We start from the raw sequence: 19283 nt of genomic DNA on the forward strand, positions 1-19283 counted from the left end.
AATAAGGGGAATAAGGGGAATAAGAAAAGATACGGTCAAATTGGGAGCGGGAGTATAAGGTATTAACCTCTTTTATTACTTTTGATAAATATCCATGGGCTTTCTATTGTTTTCTTTATATCCTAGTTCACTTATCGGCTACAATATGTGTTAACAGCATTGGTGATTTCATATATATGCAAAAAGAGGGCCTTTATTATCTACAGTAGTAAACATTGATCTTTTCCCACTCAAATAACTTGGCATCATTGGTATTCATCTTTACTCCTGAACATACGAATTAAGAAAAGACAGAAACCCCTCCTCCTTAAACTAGCTTTTAATCATACAGAAAGATGGAAGAATTCAATCTGTAAGTTACTGGGGTTAAAAAAAAAGCTTTGCAGATATGCATTGACTATTTAATTTCTTTCTTTAAACAAGGCATAAATGGCATTATATAGAGATTGAAATTCTAAGCCTCAGCACGAATTGTTCATTTACAACACAGATGTTTTGATGTTATTTAAGCTAAACTTGATAACATAGTGTACCTAACCCTATTTAATCGCATATATCATGCTGTATGTAAGGTATGTTTGACGAATGTACTTCAAAATATTATTAGTTTTAAATTGCGCTAAATTCGCACATCTATTTTTTTTATAAATGTCGTCAACTTTATTCTCGTCAGCTTTATTATCTTTTTCCCCTACTGTAGGGCTAGTTTGCCTTCTTTCTCATTATCTGGCAAGACATTCTGAATCCAAAAAGGGCTTGATTATGCAAATCTAGTCTTAATTAGATCCTCTATTTGATATATACAGTTTTAAATATTTAAGACAACTAATATTGCTTGCCACAAGTTATTATTACTTGACTAGTTGGACATCCATTTTTTTTGAGCTATGCGAAAGAAAGATTATTAGTAACCACAGAGACAAATGCAAATAACAACAGCATTCAAGCAAGCTCGTTTGCTCACGTCTGTACTTCGTGCTTTCGAGAAATGGTTATCAAGCAGAGTATTTAGAAATGATGTCTCTGTTGATTAGTAAGTTAATTTTAATCAAACCCTATCCCCTAAAGATTCTTAGAGCTTCTCAAGAATAGAAAAAAAAAATAGCATGCCCTATTTGCTGTAAATTTGATATAAATTATTGTGTTTTAAATGATATGGAATTTAAATTGCTTTTACGAGTTAAGAGTATGAGGTTTTGTTTCCGCTTCATAATCAAATCATGCTACTCATGATAAGCCAAAGAGTTAATATCTATTCAGTCTTAGCTTAAGCATCAGAGGACAATTGGGATAAGTGGAATGAAATAAAATTCTTTTGGGACTACATAAAGTATTGATTAGGCTAGAGCTTTGGACAGCAGGCAAACATCATTTTAATCCAATCTCTCTATTAAGCTGCTTATCTCAAAAACCTTTTGTGCATATTATTCAGTGATATGTGACAGAACATCCTTATTAAAGACCTAAACGTTTATCTCATGTCTTTATTTAAGCACTATTGGAAATTTTCCAAACAAGAAATATTTTATTGCAAATTAGTGGCAATTCACTTTTCTGGTTTCTTGCAAAATTTGAATAATCATTATTCATTTCAATAAAAAAATATCAAGAAGTTTATTATACTACAGCTCAGCCATTGATGTTTCAAGTTGAGTAAATAGTTCTGTAAATGCAAAGTAGGTGAAGCCTTCAAAGGTCACTAATTTTTTATATATTTATCTCATTTTTCATATTTTATTTCAGTTTTGTTCGTGAAAAAGTTAAAGTTTAAAAAAAAAGTTTAAAGCAGTTTGAAAGACGGGATTAATGAAAATATACATATTCAACACAATTTATGTGTCTATAAAACTCTTTACCGATTATATTATCACAGAGACCATCCACGAGATTTAACTTTTATTTAATTCAAAGAATGATATATGCCTTAATGACGAGTATATTAAATATACCCAAGGACATCAGCAGCTAGTGACAACATTAAAAAGGGTAAGCAGTTGCTCAATAGTTAGTAAGAAATTATTATAGCTTATACTATTGATGCTGTATTTACTTTTGTATAGATGATAAAGTTTTGATGACTTTATTTGCAAGTAGTAATATGATTTTGATTTCAGATCCCACTTGAGGAAATAAAGCTCTTTTATATTCATACATTTAAATCGACTACAATGTATTAAGTATTACTTGAACATTTAGACAGGTTTTACAACGACTTATTGAGTCTTCCCAATCTGCAATACATGTTGACATTGTATTGTAACAATTGGTGTCACAATTCATATGAGCTTTAGTTATATTCAATGCTTAGAAGTCATGTACAAACGTAGTTACATAAAAATAACAAGAGTCAAATTTAGATAATATTTGATTATAAGTTGAAAGAGGTCTGTATAAGGAAGAGAAGTGAGCCATTCATGTACAAGCATGATGTATTTAGAAGCTGACTTGAAACTTCTAATGGGCTTTACAAAAAAAGAAAAAAAAGAAAAAAAAGCTTTTGTTTTCTTTTTATTTTATATAAATGATAAAGAAGGAATTTCGACCTGTTGAAGTAGACATTGACGTAGGCACCTACGATGACAGTTTTTATAATACAGCATTTAAGGGATGGAGAGCCAATTTAAGAAATAAATTACTACCTCTTATTCGTCGTGAAACACCCATTCTAGCCTCTATGCAGGTATTTCCATGAAAGTTGTTTATAGAAAATATATTTGTGAATGACACTTCTTTTTAGAAACACATTCGTCACAGTGTGCTTGATCATTATTTTGTATGGATGGCTAATTTAGGAACACACACTTTTTTTATGGTATTTTTGCCAATTCTTATTTGGTTTGGTAATGCAGAACTTGGTAGAAAGTAAAACAAGAAAAAGCATAAATTAGACAGTGAAAAAGAAGGTTGACTTGTATTTGTGTAGTGTATGTATCCTGACAGCTTCTGGTGTATTTTGGTCTGGATTTTTAAAGGTACACCTAAAAACTAGATACACAAAAAAATTAATAACGGCATAGGATCTATTGTGTCTTCCTAGACCATTTTCACCACCTGTTCATCGATTGACAATGTCACCTTCTGTAGCCTTAGAGTATGGATTTCCTTCAACTCATTCGACTAATTCAGTCTCCGTCGCTCTTTTCTTTATTTCCATAGCATGTGAAAAATTTACCCCTGAATCTCCAGCAAGACTTGTATCAGTCCTTGCCTGTTCCTTTTATGCAATTAGTGTCGTATTTGGAAGGCTCTATTGTGGAATGCATTCGTTGACAGGTATAACTAGTACTTAATGTATAAGGTGAATGCTTATGTATTTCATTAGATTGTGTGGGAGGAACAATCTTGGCTTATTTGGTCTACTGGATTCAATGGAATTTTAAAAGTAATTTTGATTCCTTATTTACAAGCGATTCATATTGGGGTATTGAAAATTACTTATAAAGAAAAAGCATACTTATTCTTTTTTCATGCAGTGTTTCTGTGTATTCCAATCTGTCTAATGCTTGTATCACTACAGTAAGTGAAGAGAAAAATAAGCTAATCTTTTTTGCCAAAGTACTAATATTGAATCATAAGCCCCGATCCAATAGAAAGATGCCCATGCTTTGAAGACAGGTAAGATATTTAAAAGAAAAATTAAAGTAGAGAAGCTCAATTTATGTGTAGCGTTTGCTTTACGGGTGTTCTTCTTGGTCTCATGCCAGGAAGTTGGTTGTGTAACCAAGTCGATTATTGCCAAGCAGGGCTGTTATCCTCTGTCATCTCTAAGGACATGAGTCCTTTGGCTACCTTACTACTATTTGTAAAGCTAGTGGCAGGTAAGATGATTTCTAACTCACTTGAAAAGTATAACTCTAATTGTGTACATAGGTGTTGCCTGTTTATTCATTTGGCGTATTGTGTGTAAAAAATTGTGTTATTACATTTTGCCTCCTATTTATCGTGTATTTAATCTTCCACACCGTAAATTTGAAATTGGTGCAAGGCAAGTATATAATAAAATAGAAGAATTGGTAGCTAAATTGCTATGTTTAGGACGTACAAGAACTTACGTAGAGAAAGTATTCGTTCTGTTCCTTCAGTCTTGGACTTTCACTCAATATCAAGCAATATATCAGATCATGAGTATATTGGAAAGACTCAGGCAAGGAATAGATTAGCTTACAGAGGAAGGCCTTTAGAAAAAGAAGAAATAGTAGATCCTGTTTCGCAGTCAGTGTTTGAGGATACACCACTCAGATATGATGTTGATATTGTTACAAAGCTTATTGTCTACTCAGGGATCGGATTCATTGCTGTTTTCGCTGTTCCTATATTATTTTTTTATATATCAAATATTTGTAGTACTTATTGTAATCATTAATACCATTTTTGGAATATGAATTTCAGACTTATTTAAATTACTTGTCGTAAGTTTTTATGTGCTCTGTGTTGTAGAAGGCATTCATGAAATATTTGTGATCTTGTAAACTATCCTTTCGTGATTTTTTTAATTAAACATGTATGCTGAAAGGGAGTGTTTTTAGAATCAGACAGCTACCCCTATGTAGGATGCATTGACACCTAGAAAGAATTTTCTCCTTTCTTTTTTTTTTTTTAACATGTGTTAGACTTTTTAGTTCCATAAATGGTTAGATGACATACTATGAATTGATATTGCTAACGATGAGTTGTGTATGTTCCATTTTATTAAATAGTAGAGGGGATATTAATTAGAAACAACCACTTTGCCCTTTTCAAGAAAACCATGTTCTCTATCACCACCTATAAATGTAGGACATATAGAAAATCGAACAACACCACTTGTTCTACCCTTCACTTCTGTCATTGTTTCCTCTTCAAACTCTTGTTTTCCTTCTTCAATTGCCACAGTCGTAATCTCCACGTCTTGTCCTCTGATAGCAATAGCCAACTTGAGTGTCTTTTCCACAATATCACAGATCTTGTTAAAATAACTCTTTTCATCCTCTACCGCTGCATCATTTTCTCGTAAGAAAGGATGATAAATATCAGCCAGGTCATCATAAATCTTGGTTGCTATCCTTTGCTTTTCTTTAATAGCCATTTGCTGAATATCGCTCTCTTTACCACTTTTGGCAATGACAGAGGCCATTTGCTGACGTAAACGTACAGAGAATTGAGATGAATGAGCTTGAAGCCAGTGGAAAAGTGCATCATAAGCCTCATTGACCTTGAGGCCAGGATAGACAGGGACATTAAAGATGGATGTCACCAAATGTTCGTGAACGAGTTTTTCTGATAGTAAGTTGACCAAAGAAGATTCTAATTCAGCATTGGGCGCTTCCAAAATACGGAGGTGTGGCCAGGTCTTGCAAAATTTCTCTGCTGCCTTAGCTTTATCTGCCTTTTTACTTAGGGTCATGATGAGACGAGCAATCGAGTACTTCAGTAATTTGAAAGAATCGCGAATGGTGGAAAGATCGTCATCTGTGGCTCGAATAGTACGTGTGTGTTCAAAAAAGCTTTGTTCAATAGCAGAGTATTCCACTTCTCTTTCCTTATATATCCTTTGTGCTTCTGCCAATTCGACTTGTAATTTTTCTTTTCTTGCTTTCTCTGTCTCAATTTCTGATGCTCTCAGGGCAATAAGTTCATTGAGCTGTTCTAGCTCCTGTTGTAATTGTTCATCTTCTGGATTAACTTGTTGTTCGATATTGGCAGGTGGCATTATCTCTGCTATAAAGAGAGAAAGTTAGAAAACAAAGAAAAAGGGCAAAAAAAGGAGAAGTCTATATGCAGTTATTTTTACGGATTTGGAACTCTTCATAAATGACATAATCTCCAGGACCATAAGATTTTGAGGTCTTTATCGCTGGTCTTTCTTCCCCTTTTTTCGATTTTTCTTTTGTTTTGAATAAACCTTTCATTTTATTGCCTGCTGAATTCAAATTACGAACTGTTTTTGACCTGTTCATTCCTTTTGAGGTAGAAGGTTCTGGTACTGGAGGAGGAAGAGGTAATTTAGATGGTGTATTTTGCATAGAGAGTCGGTTAATATCTGCCATAGTTTAAGCCGAAGAATTAAATAAAAGAGAAAGTTTCAAAAAAAGAAATGAAATTCAAGCTTCATATTAATAAATTGATTGTAAGTAAAATTGATCTCCGATGAACAGAATATAAAGTGTTGCTATAATAATACAGTGGGACAGACTCGTCTCGACTGGCATGTAAGTTAATACGCTTTATTCCTTTTAGTTCATACCACTTTCAGATGTGTGACCCTTTATTAATCTTATAAATAAAAGTAAAATGTGCATGTATAAAGAAAGATGATAATACAACGCTTACGGTGCTAATCTATGGATTTCAAATATTCAATCTAGGTTTTTTTTAGGTCCTATTTAAGAATTTGGCTTTATCCTACTACTGGTAGTTCCTATAAAAAGTTACCAGCATCATTTCAATTTTGTATGTGGTTATCTTTCCTGTTTTTAGTCAAAAATATGTTGAACTATTTTTCTTTCTTAATGCTGTTGTTCAGGAGGAGAGTATTAGTATTGTTCGAAAGCATCAAGATTCAACCTCCAATTAGTTTGTAAATCGACCTATAAAGGATTTTGACAATGTACAAGGTATTCCATAAAACCTTTTAGGATTATAATCGAGAGATAAAGACGTATTTATCGTGTTTCAACACCACATAACACATCCAGGCTATGCTCGATTGTAACTTCTCCTTTTAGACGACCAATTTGTTTGTTGAGTAAGCACCATCACCTTTGAGCTTACTTTATTCCGTGTCTGGTAGCGTTGAATAGCTGCCAAACAATCAGACTCCATGCTTTGTTCAATGAAAAGTCTATTGGTGATGCGTTGGTTGCTTTTAGTACTCTATCAATCTGTTTTTTCTTTCTTTGAGTCGCTTACCGAGCTCAAGTAATTCCTTGATCTAGTCTTGCATAGGATTATTGAAATTTAACGTAATTCTGTCATGTTACACGGTTTTGAAAGGTATAAACAGAGATGATTCACAATTTTTTATGTAAAGTGAAAGTAGAAGCACATTCTGGAAGAGCTATAATCGCATCCAGAGTCGAAGTGAAGCCATCGACAATTGAAAAAGGGTAAATAAGCAAATTATAGCTTTTAAAACAGTAGTTTGTTTTAATGATCCACAAATTGGAGTCGTGAGCACTGTAGATATAAAGGAATCAAGGTTATACTTCTCTTCAATCTTGTTACTGTGACAGCTAACCTTTTTATGAAACTGTAATCTTTTGTATGATCTAAGTTTAACACAGTATTAAATGGTTTTCTCTGAGTTTTAAAGCCTAAAGTGCCCTTGCCTATTTTTTTTTTGCCCTTTTTTTTCTTATTGTTACATTACCTATTTTTATTGATTGGCAATGGATAAGTCTTTTGGCAGTCTGTTGCGTCATTCTCGTTTGGCTTCCTATGATCGAACAATTGAGCAAGTCTACAAAATACCCAAAAACAGTAAAAAGTTGGGTGATTGGGGCCTGAAGCGCAATTTGCCTACTGTCATTCGTACACCACATGTCATTGTCAGATCATTAGATACAGCCGAACATCAAACACCTTGGGTATCTGGCGAAAGCAAAGTATTATTTGTTAAGCGCTGGAAAGAGAACTTTCCTAATTCTCGAAAACCCACCAGCCGATCAGAAGATGTTCAATATAATATAGCCAGCATGACCCCTGCAGAGTTTCAACGATTCTTGAAAACGATTGAAAAGCAAAAGGCACCCAAGTTTAAGGAAGCGATTTTAAGAAAGGAAGCTGTTCCTGAGCAAGTGTTTGAATATCTCAAGGTGAATGTGGCCAATGATAATAAGGGTGAAGGGGTGGTTGGTCCTACTTATTCGGAATATCAAACAGAATGGGATTATCCTGTGGAAGGTCGCTTGCTTAACATGCTAAGACGTGCAGAAGGCCATGCAGTTGGCGTTGGAGGCGTTGTTGCGTACTTGCCCAGAAGACATACGTTGGGTTTGAAGACAGCTGTTGATAGAAAAGTACGTACATTCTATGTACAGCAAGCCGAGATAGATGAAGAAGGAAAACCAAGAGTGATTGTGACACCTCGACATAAGAATACATCACTTTCTGTTGCCATGTTGAACGGTTACGAATCCTCAGAATCACAGGATTATACAAACTATGGTAAAAATAGAACGACATTTATGACAGCTGATGACATGTGGAAGTCTCAGACTAATAAACGTCGTTCAACCGAACGTCCACAATCAGAGGATAATATTAAACCTAACCCAGAGCATACTGATTTGATGTCACGTATATCAAGCTTATTAGAAAACAGTCAAAACAAAGATAAATAACTTTTGTACAAATAAAGAAAAACGCATAAGAAAAAATTAATTTCCTACGGTTTTTTTTTGCGATATTTTTTTTTTTGCCTTTTAAAACATATAAAAGGGGAACTAATGACAGTAGTAGTAGAAAGCGTTGCTTGGGCTGTATATGGAACAGTAGTTGTTGTAAGAAAGATAAAGTTGCATGCTTTACATCCGACTGAAACGTATACCCTTTTTTTTTCTTTGCATAAAAAGGCATTGTTCGTATTCAGCATATTATTCACAAGACATTTCCAAGCGAAATACGAATCTGAATTCTTTGCTACTTTAATAACAATATTGGCTCTGGGATTAGTGTTTTCAACCTTGGCTTTATTGTCAGTTGACATCTTCTTAGTCTCAGCTACAGTGGATCCTTCAACAGGGACAAAAAGAGAATGGGCAACGCCAGAAGTGTTAATTGAGATGACAAATATGACTAGGATAGTTTATTATGGTATATACCGTGCATAGTTGAACAGAGCACATGTACTTATCTTGTAAGATCAGCTTTTTATGGCACGATTACTATATTTTGCTTCTTTTTGATACCATTTGCTTATTTCTTTTATGAAGAATATGATGAAGACCAATCATCAAATGATCGTATTTATGGCGCATTAAAGTACACTTCATTCTTTGTCATCATATCTATTTTGCTATTGATCTTTGGCCTGTTCCTTAAGCCGACATCAAAACCTCCCAAGATCGATTTAGATTGGTTCAAGAAACTCTTGACAGAGAATTGTAAAGTATAAGGTACTATAGATGAGTAACTGCTAATATTTTGGTAGATGGTGAAAAGACGATATCTTTTATACTCGCAACTCTTATTCTTCTTGGAATGCTCGTTTTTATTGGTTATACAGCACCTGGGCTGTCCCTTTTACCAATTGACATGATAAAGGGTAAAAAGGGATTAGAGGAAGAGGGTGAAGATGTGGAAAATAGGTTGATTGCTTCTAGAGAAAGACAGAGAGCTATTAAGGTCAAGTATGGAAACAAATCAGTACCTGTGAAAGAGCAAAGAGAACTTGACCGATTAGAAGATGAAGAAAGGTAAGCGATTTTGAGCTCATCCTTTCCCCCTTTGAGGCTTATATTCTATTTTAGAATTCTTTCTAGAAGGCTCACAAGCATCCAACAATATAAATCGAGCACGATCTATAAGGTGTTTTATATAGTTCGGCCCTTTGAGGTAACCTTACGATCAATAAAATGATTGTTATTAATCATTATACAAGATTATATTGGGAGTTGTATTATTATGCACAACTTTAGTTATTGTTGTATCCATATTTATGACAATGTAAGTCACTTTATATAATAATCCTAACTAATGTATTTTGATATATAGAGTGGATAAGATTGCTAATGCGATATGTGGAAGTCAATGCGGATATGTTATTAATCATCCAAAGCTATTTAATCCTATCAACTTCATTTTTGTCAACTTGTCCAAGATATTTCCACTTGACTACATGTTCATGGTCTGTTTGATTGTTTATTTCTTCTTGGCAACCATGTCTGGTATTGTTCACGTTGGCATTCGATTTCTTTGGATTAATTTATACAGCATCAAAAAAGGAGCAACAGCCCCTCAAGCATTACTTGTATCTGCTGTATTATTAACTCTGAGCTTACTTGCACTCAATTACACCATGACAACCACAGTTGCTCCTGGTTATGCACATTTTGGAAGTCAAGTTTATGTAAAAAAAAGAAAACGAAGAACGTGTAGTATTTTATTCTGATTTATGCTTTAGTGTAATCAAACAATCCTTGATGGAGTAAGAGATTGTACTGAAAATAAAGAAATGATCGTCCCTTGTGATATTTATGGACCAACAGGTAAACAAGGAAAAATAAGTAAGCAAAGAAATTAATAGCAAATTGATAGACATTTGTACACCCACTGTGTCATCCACAATGATTGACAAAATCATTGTAAACACGCCCTTCTTTGGTGTATTCTTTTATTATTCACAGTGGATATTTTTGGCTGTATTTGGCCTTGGATTTTTGGTGGCTTTATTTAAAAGGCCAAGAGATAATAGCACACAAGATGATTTACAAGAGCTTGATGAAGAAGAAGAAAACTTGTTATCTCAAAGAAATAACAGCTACCATTCAACATAACTCGTGTGGATGTTTGTACATATCCGTGGACACGTTTTTATTTGCTCCATTTGATATTTCTCAATACAGTATTCCCAACTATGGGAAATCTTCACCGTCTGTCTTCTTTGTTTCTCCTTATTTTGCTAAAATAATAACACAAAACCAAGATAAGATAAACCCTGCTTTTTTTTTCATATTCAAGACGTAAACTTGTCAAATGAGAATGGAATACGTACTCGTTGCACAAAAACGCTTAAAATATAATACGGGTATTATTAGCAAAAGGAAAAGGAAAGAAGCTAAGATATATTAAGGACCATATTGTCAATTAAAGTAATTGACAATATGTTCAATCAAGAAAGCTTGCAGATCTCTCATCATTATAGCAAGGGACGTAGAATTCAACCTGGTAAGTGCGTGCTGGCTTTTATTTTTACTTGTCAGCACGAATCATAAAGAATGTAGATTTCATACAAAAAAAAAAAAAATAGTGATGTTACAAATAGAAACACATTTCTATTACTTTATTCTCCCTTTTTCATATTAAAGGATTTGAATTTCTTTTTATGGAAAGGTGTAAAATGTTAATATTCATAAAACTAACAGACATTCGTCTTTTTACTTGAAATAGCCTAAATTAATAAGAAATGAGAGAACAATAATAAACAAAAAGCTGAATAAAGGAGATCAAAAGTTTTGTGTGACAAGACACAGATAGGGGCAGAAAGGGACTTTGTTTTTCATTGGTTTATTTATTTTTAGTATAAACAACGTTAGTTGTCTTCATGCATCATGAAGAGCATCTATATAAAAGTATATTCAACTTTTCTACTTTTTCTTCTTCTTCTTTATCTCATTCATTCTTTTTTTCTTGCAAGAAGAGAAAAAAAAAAAAAAACGTTCGTTTTATATTCATTCACTCGCTTTACCCAATCACCTTCCCTAATTTTATTCCCAAAAAAAAAGACCCTTTTAGACAAAGACTTTTTTTATTATTGGTAAATAACAATGATGGTATGAGATTGTATCAAAAGCTCAATTAATCCAATAGACATGTACTCCAATACTTCCTATCAAACTTCATTTGCTCCTACTCAGTTGACTCCACCAGAAATTGAGATTGATCAATGCTTAAACAACTATGGAAGCCACGACAGTATGAATTACAGCCGTCGCCCTAGTTATTTTACTGGTCTCTTATCTTCTAGTGAATCTGATCAAGAACAGCAGCAGCAAACACCTAGCCCTTTTAGTGGCTACGAAGACTATCATCCACTTGATAAAAGGCGGCCAAGTACAATTGTCGAACTCCCTCAATTGGATTCTGATTACAGTTATTCGACTGCAATTCATCCTTGGCTTACAGCAAATATGCAACAAACTAGCGGTAATCGTTCTCCATTCATGTACGCTAATCCTGCCATCGACATGTATTCTCCTCAAGCCTATTTGAGTAATCATCTGTGTGGTTCTTTGGATGTAGATGGCATTTTCCGTGAAAGAGCCTCTTCTGCTTGTTCATCTTCCTCAGCTGATAGTTCATCATCCGTCAGTCCACCATCTACACGTCGTCCGAGTAAGGTGACTGCGGCCAAGTCATCCGTGAAGCGTTCAAGAGGCCGTAGGGTGTCCAATAGTCCTAGCGTTGCTGGTCAAAAAGTCTTTACTTGTACACACGATGAATGTGGTAAGGTTTTCAAGAGATCTGAACATTTGAAACGTCATATTCGTTCTATTCATACTTTGGAAAAACGTAAGACATGTTTATAACTTATCGAGTATAGTGTACTTACTAGTCTATAGCTTATGAATGTCCCTACCAAAACTGTTCTAAACGATTCTCTCGTTCTGATAATTTGAATCAACACATTCGTATCCATCGACATACAGGAAAAGACAAAATCAGCAACTCTACTCATCGAAATACTTTTAATAACTTTATGCCTGCTTATTAACAACATAACAACTAAGCAACATTTTGGGTTCCTTTCTCTTTTATACTATTTCGCATTATATCATATTATACCACTATTGTTTGTTTACTTTTTTTGCATGCCCTTTATACTCTTTATGTCTCTCTCTCTCTCTCTCTCTCTTTTATTTGTCAAATCATTACAAACCTTTTCTCTCCTTTTTATATAAATAAAAGGGGAGAATGATGGTCTAGTTGATACTTTAAAAACCGTTATTTGTATGTACAGCATAACCTTGTCTATTTTACAAAATAAAAGAAAACCATTTTATATAAGCACGGTCCACTTTTGATATAAAGCATTGTGTGACAATAGCCTATTGAAATTTAAATGCCATTTATAGTCACAGAGATCTGTTTCTAGATTTTTTTTTCTTTTCTCCTTTATTTTAATAATGTTTACTGTGTGAAACCTATTCAATTCAAACCATATTTTTAACCCCCTTGTCGTGCCGTGGTAAAACTAAGCGTGAACTCAACTGAACGCAGTAACTTTAAATTTCAAGCACCGGTCATTAACACACTCAGGACCATCAATAATTCAAATAACAATCATCACTATATTTTGTCAGACTAGCAATAAAAGAATAAATATTTTTTTTACTCCTGAAAACATTGTTTATTGTCTTTTCCAGAAAGTAAAATCGCACCAAGAGTAAATTGATGTCGTGCTGATCCAAGAATGATTGTTCACTCATTTTTGGTGCACAGTTCAGGGTCAATCCACATTTTTTTCATTAGCAGATTGCACGAATCAACAGAATTTCTCTGATTGGTACTTCTATCTACCCCTCACTCAGCACTATAAGTTATCGCATCAATTCTTTTATTTAAACATGTTGAAAATTCCTGATTCCCGCCAATGGAATGAAAATCAGGAGTGATTGTGACAATAAATAAAATGGCGCGCTTATAATTGTTTTGACACATTATTATAAATGTATGCTATGGTGAGGCTTTCTAGTGCTGCCAGTGAAGCAGCAAAAAGACTATCTAGAATACCAGAGTAAATCGAATGAAGGAAATCATTTGAATCAGCCAATACGTTTTGCTGACTGAAAATTTCGGATATTCTTTCGCACCTGTCTGTGCTGCACAAATATATAATAATGTTGTCGTTGGGTTTGAAGGCTCCATCTATTATTCGTTTTGCATTGTAAAAAGTTAGAGCATCCAAAATATAGGAACCAATATAAAAAACAAAGCACAGTAAGAGTAGACCTAACTGAGAATAGCAACAGACTTGCATGATGACTCCTCTGTCGTCAAAAACTTGAAATAAAAATGCAAACACACCCAAATGAGCAATTAAAAAACCAGCAAACACGAGAAGCTTTTGTCTACTTTCTGCAAATGAGATGTAGACAAACGGGTAGACTTCCTTTCCATTACTGTTTGTTCTTTGATCTGCAGAAAGTTTTGCATAGGCTTCTCGCATTGCATTCTCTCTTATAATATTTTCCAAGCTTGGCCATGAGGCATACGATTCATTGCTGTTTGCATCCAAATTAGGGCAATCGATCATATTCAAGGAAAGACTTGATGGGTGGCTTGATTGGGAGTCTGATAAATGGTTCAGAGAGTGATTTAAAGAGTTGTTCGACATGTTTTTCGAGGAGAGATCTGATAAGTTGTTCGGTGAGACATCCGATACATTCACTTGGATGGCAGGAGTAGTTAAAAGACCAGGTGCTGGCATCTGTGATTGAAGTATGTTGTTGTGTTTAGTACAAAAACAAATAATGAAGCATTTAGACCAAAAGCGTATAGCTCATGACTAACTTGCATGGAGAAGGGAGAAGTCACTAGTTTTCCAAACAGCCATATGTCTCCTGACACCTTCAAGTTTTTTCTAATCACAATCTTCAATTCTTTTAATATCATCCAACAGAAAGGCAAATAATGAAGAGGAAAGAAGCATCATGTCAAAGATAACCCGATGAAAAGAAGTAGTATGTAACACACAATGTGTGACTAACGTATAAATGCCTGGTCCTGTGATACATTTGACTGTTGCAATAAATACTAGATAACATTGCTTTACGAAAACCTGAATACGTTCTGCTTGATGTAGACAACGTATTAATGTAAATGTCTTCGCTGCTTGAGAACAATCAAAAGAGAGGACGCACAGGGACTGCAAAGCTCAGTAAGCCAAATCTGTTTTGGAATAGAAAACACAATGGTTTATTTTTAACGTGCAGGTTGTTACACTGGTTTATTCTTGTAGTAAGATGCGCCATTATTACCAATAACTATATTGAGTTATATTTTAATCAGTTAGAGTTCATTAATTTGGCTCCACCAGAAATACTCATATGGGTATAATAATCTATATCCTTATAAGCTGTATCATTGACTATCGACAGGATATTGTACATGTTCAACTTCAAGCTGTTAGGAGCCTCGCTTATTCTCATTGTCAGTGCATCCTTTTCCAGAAACTTATCGTGTTTTACTTTACTCTTAACCACTGACCAAAATTGATCAATTAGCCTAAGTTTGGAGGAGTATGAAGGCAAATAAGCACAACGGTATCCTTGGGATACGATATATTTGGCTATATCTTCAAAAATATGAATAGGGACGTTATCCATGACTAGGCAGTAGACCTTCATGTGCGGATACTAGTCAATTTCATCCATTGTAGCCTTTAGAAAACAAATTTGACGTCCTGTTACTGTCCCTTTGCTTATATGCACTGCGCCATCTTTTCGTTTTTTCTTTTAATTTGCTGACGGTTGCGGAAGCCTTGGATTGTATTTAATCAAGCCTATCGTAGAAATTGCACCCAGGATTGTAGTTATCTGTGATCGTATTTTGGGCAATTTCACCACTGCAGGTGGGTCCTTCTTTGATCAATCCATATTGCGTTTCGTGTTAATATCAAAAGCAGATTTATCTAGAAAGACATAGTCTTTGTAAAATTCATGTCGAGTCTTTTTCACTGATGAATCCATTTCAGGTGCTCTTTGCTTTCGTCTTTGCTGCTCCTTTTCACAGGCTGAAACTGAGTTTTTCTGAGAAAAAGAGTTGCAATATTTTCTTACAAAATCACGCAAAGTGCTCTTATATACCTTGAGTCCTTTAAATACCTGCCTCAGTTGTTCCAAGACGGCTGGTGGGGGTTCTCATCAATACAATCTAGAATGACCTTTTTATACTCCTCATTGTGAAGACAAGTACTGTGTATAAGAGTTTAATGTCTCAAGGCGATGCTGGTTTTCATCAACAATATAATCCGTAGACTTGGACTTGTCATACTCATTGATAATTGTTCCCATTTTACCTTTGTATAAAAATTAAGCGCTTCTTATGATAAAAAGATTTGGTGTAATTGTGGTAAAAGAAGATAAACTGAGGCGATTAAACCCGGTGCACTTTATATATGCAAGAAATATATTAAGGCATGTACGATAATATATTTTAAAAATGCGAAATGTGATTTGTTGGCGAGGCGATAGTTGCTTTTTAAAAATAGCGATATGTATTCTTAATTGAGTGTGACATTCATTTATACCAGGTGCGACTTTACTTTCTGGAAAGCCTGTAATAAATGAATAAACTAAATCTCAGATACACGTCAACCATCTTCATAATTATTTTATTACTGCAAGCTTCTTAAATTTGTAAGTGCTCGTTTAGAGGCAACACTAGAGTAAAATTCTCATACAAAAAAAAAAAAGACTCACGTCAACCATGGGAAGTATAAATCATGGGGTCCCTTTTGTGTGTGTGTGTTGATGAGAAAATAAGTGCCTAGAACATCTATCTTTAAAACGCCTTGTGAGAGTAAGAAAATAAACAAATGATACACAAAAAAAAAGATCTTTTTCTACCTTCTTTGCCTGGGCGAGAACCCTCAGTTTATATATTCGGGAACACTCATCTTGGAAATTTGCCGAGTTGTTCTTTATAAAAAAAGGTAACACCAAAGCAAAAGAAAAAGGTTTTTTTTTTATAAAATTTTCAAAGCCAATCAACATCTATTTTCTCTTTTCTCTTCTTTTTTATATTCTTCTTTAATGTCTCAAGATAATTTATTTTCTTCAAGTTTTCAACCTCCATCACAACCAATATTCGATCCAAACAGTGGACTTTATGGACCAAATATCCCAATTCAATTTGCTGCTTCTGTTCCTCATCGTCAACAATCACAGCCACATTTATCTATTAATTTTCAAGCTTCTCCATTTCAACAGTCCATGATACAGTCTTCTTGTAAGTTTATAGGGCATTAAATAATTCTTTCTTTTTTTTTTGCTTAAATGATTTAGGTATGCAAAGTTATCCAAACAGTCCATTTGATAGACCAGAGTCATTGATATCTTCAGGTAGCAGTAGACAACTCCAGACAAAGGCTGAAAGGAGAGCTGAACATAATGCGACTGAAAGGGCTCGTCGTGAAAATCTAAATGCTAAATTTCAACAACTAGCTCATATCCTTCCTAACCTTCAAAATGACAGTAGACATTCCAAGGTGACGATCATCGATCGTACTTTGGATTATGTGAGAGGATCAATCACGAAAGAAGAACGTATGCAGAATAGAATTAAAGAGTTAGAAAAGATCAATAGTTATCTGTTGTCTCAATTGGACAGTCGTAATTCTAAGAGAAAGAAATCGATTCAATCCGATCCTTCTTTACTTTCTTCTCCCAGTACGAGTTCTATTAGATCAGAAGAATCAAGAGATAAAACGGATGATGAATCCATCGATAACAAATCTTCGATTGAGAATAATTTAACCCTCAATCATCCTTCGCTGTCACCTCAGTCAGTCATTGTGAATCAAAAGAACTATTGGACTAATGATCCAAAGCAAGGTTCTGGTTATGAATACGCATTGATGGCAGGTCCATATATCAAAGAGAACAGACCCAACATCAAACAAGGTCATTATGTTTCTCTTAGTCAACAACAATTTTATAATCTACAGCAATAATCATACTTTCCTTATTCATACCCCCTCTCTCCTTCTTCTTTTATCATTAATCACACATTTAAAGAATAGGTTCCATTCTATATCGATATGCCCCCTTTCCCCTCCTCCCTTATTCATATCTATTTGTAAATCTATGTCTATAAGAAAAAAAAAAGCAATAAATACATTTCAAATTATATCAGATATTAAATGATTAGAGAAAACATGTAGTAAAATGTAGATGGACATGGTTATTTGCTTTGGATTTGAATCTATTCATTCTAAAATCTGATTACAGAAATTGATAGTAAATATTGTCCAAAAAAGGAAAATTCAAATTGTTTACAACCTGTGTATTATGCTTTTTGATCGAACCTTCTTCTCCTTTATGAAAAATAACATGTGCGTGTTTATGTGTTTGTGTGTGTATCGATTTCTTCTTGGCAATCTATTATTTGTATCCTTTTGATCACAAGCTAATAATACCTAGTCCCTCTTGTTCTTCTTCCAACTGGATTGTGAATGATAATGAAACTTGTGAGAACAGCACAGAATCTATTGAATTGATAAAAAACGATAATGTCCTGTCTATTTTATTGAATTTGATGAAAACATTCTTCAAAATATACTTGTTGACTTTATTTAACTTTGTAATATGCTTCAAGGACATATTTCATAAAACAATTGAACATGAATTGTACGCTGATTTGATTCATCACACTGAAAGTAATACACATTCACTGTCCTTTAACAAAAAAAAAAAGTTTAGTTTTATAAGAGAAAAATTTATGCTAATGAGCTTTGCAGTATCTAAAATTATGAAGACCGACTATTCTACTTTCTTTTCCTTTTTTCTTCTTCTCTTTTCATGTCACTTCAACCACCAAACAAAAGACGAAGAATAGAGAAAAAAGAAGACAACTTGAGTACTTTGAAAAACAAGTTTTATCAGCTTCTTCCGGATGCACCGTTTATTATTTCTAGGTTGATTGTAAACTTAAAACTTTTAGTCCTTCTAATCATCCTCTTTTAGTTACATTCGAGTAATCTTACACATTATGGGCATTTCTATTGCTTTAATCATGTTCATCAGTCTAATAAAGATATGCAGCGATGAAGTTGAAGCACGATATAGATCCGAACTGTAAGCATCTTTAAATAACTCGTCTAGAAACTATTCACTTATAATAAAAGATTAGAGACTGAAGAAAGAGCGAGAAGCTGTCACTATAAATATTCGACTAATAACTGTGGGCCGAATCTGAAGGGTGAGATTTGGCAGCAAATGTGTCGTGAGTGGGATACTTGTCGGCAAATGAATATAGTTCACATCGGAAGAGCAAAGATTGCGACAAGAGTCTTTGGAGAGTTGATTGATAGATTTATTGAGCCACTGACAATGAAATCAATGGTAATTCATTGATATAGGCAAGTTTCATGTTTTCTTTAAATTATGTTTTGTAGGTTATTATCAGTTTATTAGTATTTGGTTTTTTTGTTATTTCAAGTTTGATGTCTTTATGATTTTAAATGTCTATTCTATAAATCCAAATATAACAACGTCCAAATCTAGTCCTTTCACTTGTATCAATACAACTCAAATGCATTACTTACAGAATGAGTAATAGAGAATACATCATCATAAACAGATGCAATTAACTTTAGCTACAGGATATTCTTCTTGATACTGTAACAAATTGGTTAATGCATATTTAGTATTACGATTATTTGGTATAAATTTGATTTTTTTATAATTCATCTGGTGGCTGATTGGATTTCTGGCTTTTTAATTCTTTACTTCAACCTCAATTACTATACGTCATTTTGTTAGTGGTGATTGAACGAGTCACACTAGTTTAGAAAGAACACAACTAAACCTTTTGCTTATCCTCTGCATTTTTTTTTTTTCTTTTTACATCTTTTATTCCTT

At 33.9% G+C, this 19283-nt stretch overlaps 7 protein-coding genes across 7 annotated transcripts; 5 read left to right on the forward strand and 2 right to left on the reverse strand.

The window, feature by feature from the left end:
• Positions 1–3499: 3499 nt before the first annotated feature.
• Positions 3500–4056, forward strand: RO3G_05373 (uncharacterized protein; the record flags this gene model as incomplete). Its single annotated transcript, XM_067659963.1, has 4 exons — positions 3500–3516; positions 3667–3818; positions 3871–3989; positions 4036–4056. 4 exons carry the CDS (start codon positions 3500–3502, stop codon positions 4054–4056), a joined length of 309 nt encoding a protein of 102 aa, XP_067516064.1.
• A 652-nt stretch (positions 4057–4708) lies between these two features.
• On the reverse strand, positions 4709–6026 carry RO3G_05374 (uncharacterized protein; the record flags this gene model as incomplete). The annotated part of the gene is made up of 2 exons (XM_067659964.1): positions 4709–5697; positions 5771–6026. 2 exons carry the CDS (start codon positions 6024–6026, stop codon positions 4709–4711), a joined length of 1245 nt encoding a protein of 414 aa, XP_067516065.1.
• Positions 6027–7367: 1341 nt separating this feature from the next.
• Positions 7368–8321, forward strand: RO3G_05375 (uncharacterized protein; the record flags this gene model as incomplete). The annotated part of the gene is made up of 1 exon (XM_067659965.1): positions 7368–8321. One exon carries the CDS (start codon positions 7368–7370, stop codon positions 8319–8321), a length of 954 nt encoding a protein of 317 aa, XP_067516066.1.
• A 913-nt stretch (positions 8322–9234) lies between these two features.
• Positions 9235–10375, forward strand: RO3G_05376 (uncharacterized protein; the record flags this gene model as incomplete). Its single annotated transcript, XM_067659966.1, has 5 exons — positions 9235–9395; positions 9450–9509; positions 9694–10048; positions 10103–10187; positions 10326–10375. 5 exons carry the CDS (start codon positions 9235–9237, stop codon positions 10373–10375), a joined length of 711 nt encoding a protein of 236 aa, XP_067516067.1.
• Positions 10376–11510: 1135 nt separating this feature from the next.
• RO3G_05377 (uncharacterized protein) lies at positions 11511–12412 on the forward strand (the record flags this gene model as incomplete). Its single annotated transcript, XM_067659967.1, has 2 exons — positions 11511–12210; positions 12261–12412. 2 exons carry the CDS (start codon positions 11511–11513, stop codon positions 12410–12412), a joined length of 852 nt encoding a protein of 283 aa, XP_067516068.1.
• Positions 12413–14705: 2293 nt separating this feature from the next.
• RO3G_05378 (uncharacterized protein) lies at positions 14706–15026 on the reverse strand (the record flags this gene model as incomplete). The annotated part of the gene is made up of 2 exons (XM_067659968.1): positions 14706–14788; positions 14894–15026. 2 exons carry the CDS (start codon positions 15024–15026, stop codon positions 14706–14708), a joined length of 216 nt encoding a protein of 71 aa, XP_067516069.1.
• Positions 15027–16454: 1428 nt separating this feature from the next.
• RO3G_05379 (uncharacterized protein) lies at positions 16455–17374 on the forward strand (the record flags this gene model as incomplete). Its single annotated transcript, XM_067659969.1, has 2 exons — positions 16455–16650; positions 16707–17374. The coding sequence occupies 2 exons, from the start codon at positions 16455–16457 to the stop codon at positions 17372–17374; spliced, it is 864 nt and encodes a 287-aa protein (XP_067516070.1).
• Positions 17375–19283: the final 1909 nt, after the last annotated feature.

The sequence above is a fragment of the Rhizopus delemar genome, genomic scaffold (genome assembly GCF_000149305.1).
Source record: "Rhizopus delemar RA 99-880 supercont3.3 genomic scaffold, whole genome shotgun sequence".
NCBI lineage: Eukaryota > Fungi > Mucoromycota > Mucoromycetes > Mucorales > Rhizopodaceae > Rhizopus > Rhizopus delemar.